Source organism: Guillardia theta, assembly GCF_000315625.1.
Source record: "Guillardia theta CCMP2712 unplaced genomic scaffold GUITHscaffold_45, whole genome shotgun sequence".
Taxonomy (NCBI): Eukaryota; class Cryptophyceae; order Pyrenomonadales; family Geminigeraceae; genus Guillardia; species Guillardia theta.
Genome location: NW_005434629.1, coordinates 162,360 through 166,890, shown reverse-complemented (window position 1 = coordinate 166,890; position 4,531 = coordinate 162,360). Strand labels below are relative to the sequence as shown.

The following is a 4,531-nucleotide window of genomic DNA, read 5'->3' as shown; positions in this document are numbered from 1 at the left end:
AAGAGGAGGAAGAGTTCGGGGCGTTCGGGGCGTTCGAGGAGGAGGAGGCGTTTCCTGAGGTGTTTAAGGGAGACGAAGAGACGGCTTTGACAAGTGGAGCAACGAAGTTCAACCTGGACGAAGACTCCGAGGAGGAGGGAGAGCTCTTCGGCTACAGGAACGATGAAGGGCAAGAGAGTAGTGGCTCCTCTCTCTCCCGCCCTGCAGTGGACGAGGAATTCCTGCAGAACTTGCGCGCTCAGATGCTGACGGCCAGCATGGAGGAGCTGAAGACTTGCGCCCTCATCCTGGAGCAGTTCCAGGCAGCGGCGGGTGCGGAAAATGCGCACCCTCAGTTGCAGGAGGAGGTTCTCAGGAGCAGTAGGATGGAGATGTACATCTCAGGTGCCGCTGCCCTCTCCTCCGTCGCGTCTCGCCTAGCATGGAAGCTTCAGGTCTCTGTGGACAAGGACGAGCTGCAAGCTCGCGTGCTCTCCTCTGGCATCAGGGAGTGGCGGCAGTGGTGGGAGGCTCAGGTGGCCGGGGAGGAGGAGGCAGCTTACAGGGCAGGCAAAGAATCCTGTGTGGTTTGCGGAGTGGGGTTGGAGGTGGTGGGGAAGGGTAGGAGGGAGGAGGCGAGGGAGACGATCGGAGGGAGCGAGGAACTAGTGTGTCATGGCAGGTGTCTTTCTTGGGGGCTACGGCACTGGCGGGCTGATCTGTTGAAGTTGAAAGTCAAGGAAAGATGAGAGTTCGTAGCGGCGATGCGAGCGGGGAGCGGGGGATGTTTCAAGTTGCTTGTAGTGATTTTCCTTTGCATCTCGTTCGTTCTAGTTTGCTTCTCTCGTGTTCGACGCGTTCGATTTCATCTTCAAACCTGATTTCCGCGATAGCTGGACTATCTGTCAAGCAAGGAGGTCACAAAGATGCTGCACGCACTATCGCATCAGCACAAACAGTAGCACGATCATCAACATCAACACACTCCTCGCATGACGATCAAGATCACAAAACTTCAACTTCCGCTCTCATCTCAAAGTCATCGTCTACCAGGTTCTCGTAGCGCCGTATGAGGTTCGTGGCTTCATTCATACTCCTCTTTATCTCTTCATTCTGACCAAAAAAGCATCAGCCTCCTCCTCCTCCTCCTCCTCCTCCTCCCGTCTCCTCCTCCTCCCTCATGTGCCTTCACCTCCTTCCTCAACTGTGCATTCTCGTGGACCAGCCGCTCATTCTCCAGCCTCAGATCTCCCTGCATGCTCCGTAAGTCGATCGCTTCCTACGACTCCCCGTTACCTTCACTCTGACATCTGGTTGGAACGACCGTCTCCTGTTGTCCTCTAGTGGCATGTCAGGGGAGTACACGACAGCAGTCGCAACCTGACTGGAACAGTCTCCTTCCTCTCCATTCAGGGAAGTCCATTAACTTCCGCTAATGCCGACAGCAGCAAAACCTGCTCTGCATGTCAGCAAGCTTCAATATGATAGGAAGGACTCGCTGTCTTTGTTTTCTCCTCGTCCTATCGTCTCCTCCTCTTCCTGCTCCTGCTCCTGCTGCCCTGCTGCTGCTACCCAGGGAGCCCCCTCCCTGCTCCCTGCTCCTGCTCCTGCTCCTGCTCCTGCTCCTGGGTCCCCTCCCTCCTCCCTTTGATCCCCTTACCGATTCAACGGCCTCCCACCCCTACCCCTTCTTCTCAATTTTACCACCCACCTCTTTGACCAGATCGTCTGCCCGACGGTCAGGTCAGACTGAGGAAAGGCAGGAGGGAGGGAGGGAGGGAGAGTTGGGTCAGTCCTGTCGCTCTATGGCTGCCCTCCCCCCCTCCCCAGCGATGCAGAACGACATCCTTGTCTTCGCATCCTATCTCATGCTCTCATGCCGCAGCTGGCGCATGCCTATCCCTTGGAGAGTCGCTGGTACCACAGGATCGACATGCTCGGCCCTGGCATGGCGTCACATCAGCAGCATAAGAAGGGTGGGCCCATGCTGTGCACCTTTGCTCTTCGAAGGTGCTTCCTGCAGCTCGGGCTGTACAGCTCGGCAGAGCTCTTGGATCTCAAGAGTGACATTCCTTCCCTTCCTCGAGCCATCGTTCCTCTAGAGGGTCAACAGGAGGTCAAACTCCCGGCAAGACAACGATCCCAGCACACCTGCTTCAGCTCCGCCTTCTTCGCCGTCTCAGCTCCTTTCGTCTTCTTGTTCACGTTGTAGACTCTCTGTCTCCTCGTTCATCTCCCGCCCCCCACCCGCAGACTACCTGATGCCCCTTGCACAACTTCACCCCATTCGAGAAATCCGCGGGGGTTGTCGTCTTGTTCAACAAACTCTCACAGCTCACTGTAGAACAAGTCTTCAGTTCACCTCTACCATCCCATCCTCCTCCTGCATCCTCCTCCCCTTACCTCCCCCCTCATCCTCCTCCTGCATCCTCCTCTCTATCCCTCCGGTTCTTGTCATCTCAGTCCACCTCATAGCCAAATCATTACCTTTGGAGTTGAAAACTGTCTGGTAGTAGGGAGCAGAATGTGCGCAGCACCCTTCTGGAAACTGAAAGGAGCAGTTCAGCAGCAGAGTTGGGACAGCAACAAACGGCACCTGGCACTTGTTGCGCTTAACAAGCACTTGAGACTTCTTCTTGTGTTTCGAGCAGAATTGAGCGCTGAGAAAATCCATGAGCATGGCGGCAAGAGCAGGAGCGAGGGGGCTTGCCGTCTGCCAGCTACATCGCCGTAGGAGGGTGACAGGAAACAGCCTGGATGCTCGCACCTGAAGCAGGCAGGGATCAGGTCAGAGTAGAGCCAGCGGCGATGTTATCCACCTCTTGGAAGCAAGGTACACATGCACCCCCTTCTGCCTGTGGCTGTTGGCAACGGCCGTGAGCATCGCAAGAGATGAGCTACTGTGCTCGTCTCACTCTTTGCAGAAGAGCGGAGCTCCTGCTGGACTCTCAAACACCACCAACAGCAAGGCGAGCACGGAGCACCTTGGGATGACAGCCCGAACTTCGCAGGATTCCTGCAGCCGTCTGGCGTCTGACAGCGCTTGCCTGCCATGGCCGGTCAGGCAACAAGGATGGATCAGAAAAAGCGCCTCACTCCGCAGGTCCTCGTCGGCAGGACGGCGGTGGATGGCGCAGAATAGCTGCCTCCTCTTGGACCTGACGAGCAGCACACCCCTGTCAGCTCAACTTCCTCCTCCGCATCGCAGGTTCACGTACACGCTGTCGAACATGCCATACTTGGCATGCCGTGTGCAGCCCTGCAAACGCTCGTTGGCCAGTATGCCAGGCATACACACCTCGGGTCCCTCACCCCATGGATGCAGCGAGAGCTTCTCTTCCCGCCACCCCCAGCAGACGCCGAGCTCAGCTCTTTCCGGACAGGGTCTTTGTACCTTGCAAGCCCCATCACACGTTGAGCGCCAGCGGCTTTCTTACCAGACGATCCTCCTCTCGTTGACACTTGCGGTGGTGTTGTACGTCCTGCACACAAGAACGAAAGAATCTTCACCTTCAACTAGCACAACTTCTTCCTCTCGTTAACCCTCTTCGACCCCTTCGTCCCATTTGACCCTCCCTCTCCATGTACTCCATCGGCGAGCTACCCCCTTCCTTCCCCTAGTACCCCCTTCCTTCCCCTAGCTACCCCCTTCCTTCCCCTAGCTACCCCCTTCCTTCCCCTATCTCATCTCCTCCTGCACGCCCCTCCTCTTAGCACCTCCTGATGGCTCTCATGGTCTCGACATCATCGGTGTAGATGTAATCATTCCCGCCGTCCTTGCTCTCCTCACAGACGTTTTCTTCTCCTCTTTCTGCAGGTGAAGTAGTTCCCTGTTGCATCCCTCGCTCCTTGCTCGAACCCGCTCGCACGTCCCCGCTGATGTTGCTCGTCGTCGTGTTCACCCTCCATCGTGCATCGTCCGAGCCAAGAGGAGAGCTGAGACAAGACGCGCAGATGAAGCTGATCGTCATTGTCATAACAACCATCCTCACGACAACGCTCAAAACTCCTTTTTTCTTCCTCGGCATCTTCAAAGTCTTCTTATCCACCTGCGACCACTCTCGTTGTTCCGCCCTCAGAGGCCGCAACCCCCCTCCTCCTCGTCCTCCTCCTCACCTCCTGTTCAGCCATGAGCTGCAGTTCCAACTTCCTCTCTATCTCGCTCCTCCTCCCCGCCTCGTCCACCTCCTTCCTCCCTGCTTGCTGCAGTCAGGGCGGATCCCCGCATTACAACTTCCCTCTCATTCTTGCACCTATTCCATCAAGTAATTCTGGCTGCTGCCCTGACGAACCAGGGTCCATAATATCCGAGGCGGACTCGATTTGTATCCTCTAAGATGAGCATGCCGTTGATGCGCCTTCTTGAGGAATGCTGAGCGACCGAGAGCAGATGGAGAGGGAGGGGAGGGGAGGAGAGAAGGAGAGGAAGAGGAAGAGGAAGAGGGAGGGGAGAGGGAGGGGAGAGGAGGAGGGGGAGGGGAGGGCGAGGCGAGGGCGAGAGCGACAGAGAGGAGAGGGAGAGGGAGGAGGGATAGCGAGGGTGGAGTGGGCA

At 56.9% G+C, this 4,531-nt stretch overlaps 2 protein-coding genes across 2 annotated transcripts in view; one reads left to right on the top strand and one right to left on the bottom strand.

Annotated features, from left to right (window-relative positions):
- The window catches only part of GUITHDRAFT_110376 (hypothetical protein), a gene marked incomplete at both ends in the record, with an annotated part of 3,997 nt that extends 3,292 nt beyond the window's left edge, over positions 1 to 705 (top strand). Inside the window, 2 exons of the mRNA XM_005830493.1 lie at positions 69 to 600; positions 662 to 705. Of these exons, the coding sequence (XP_005830550.1) occupies positions 69 to 600; positions 662 to 705 (576 nt within the window). The remainder of the gene's footprint in view (positions 1 to 68; positions 601 to 661) is intronic.
- A 1,170-nt stretch (positions 706 to 1,875) lies between these two features.
- On the bottom strand, positions 1,876 to 4,281 carry GUITHDRAFT_110375 (hypothetical protein; the record flags this gene model as incomplete). Its single annotated transcript, XM_005830492.1, has 15 exons — positions 1,876 to 1,922; positions 1,975 to 2,077; positions 2,131 to 2,196; positions 2,262 to 2,317; positions 2,467 to 2,527; positions 2,576 to 2,639; positions 2,704 to 2,746; positions 2,964 to 3,026; positions 3,076 to 3,137; positions 3,198 to 3,238; positions 3,292 to 3,373; positions 3,417 to 3,461; positions 3,697 to 4,028; positions 4,096 to 4,175; positions 4,233 to 4,281. 15 exons carry the CDS (start codon positions 4,279 to 4,281, stop codon positions 1,876 to 1,878), a joined length of 1,194 nt encoding a protein of 397 aa, XP_005830549.1.
- Between the last annotated feature and the right edge of the window lie 250 nt (positions 4,282 to 4,531).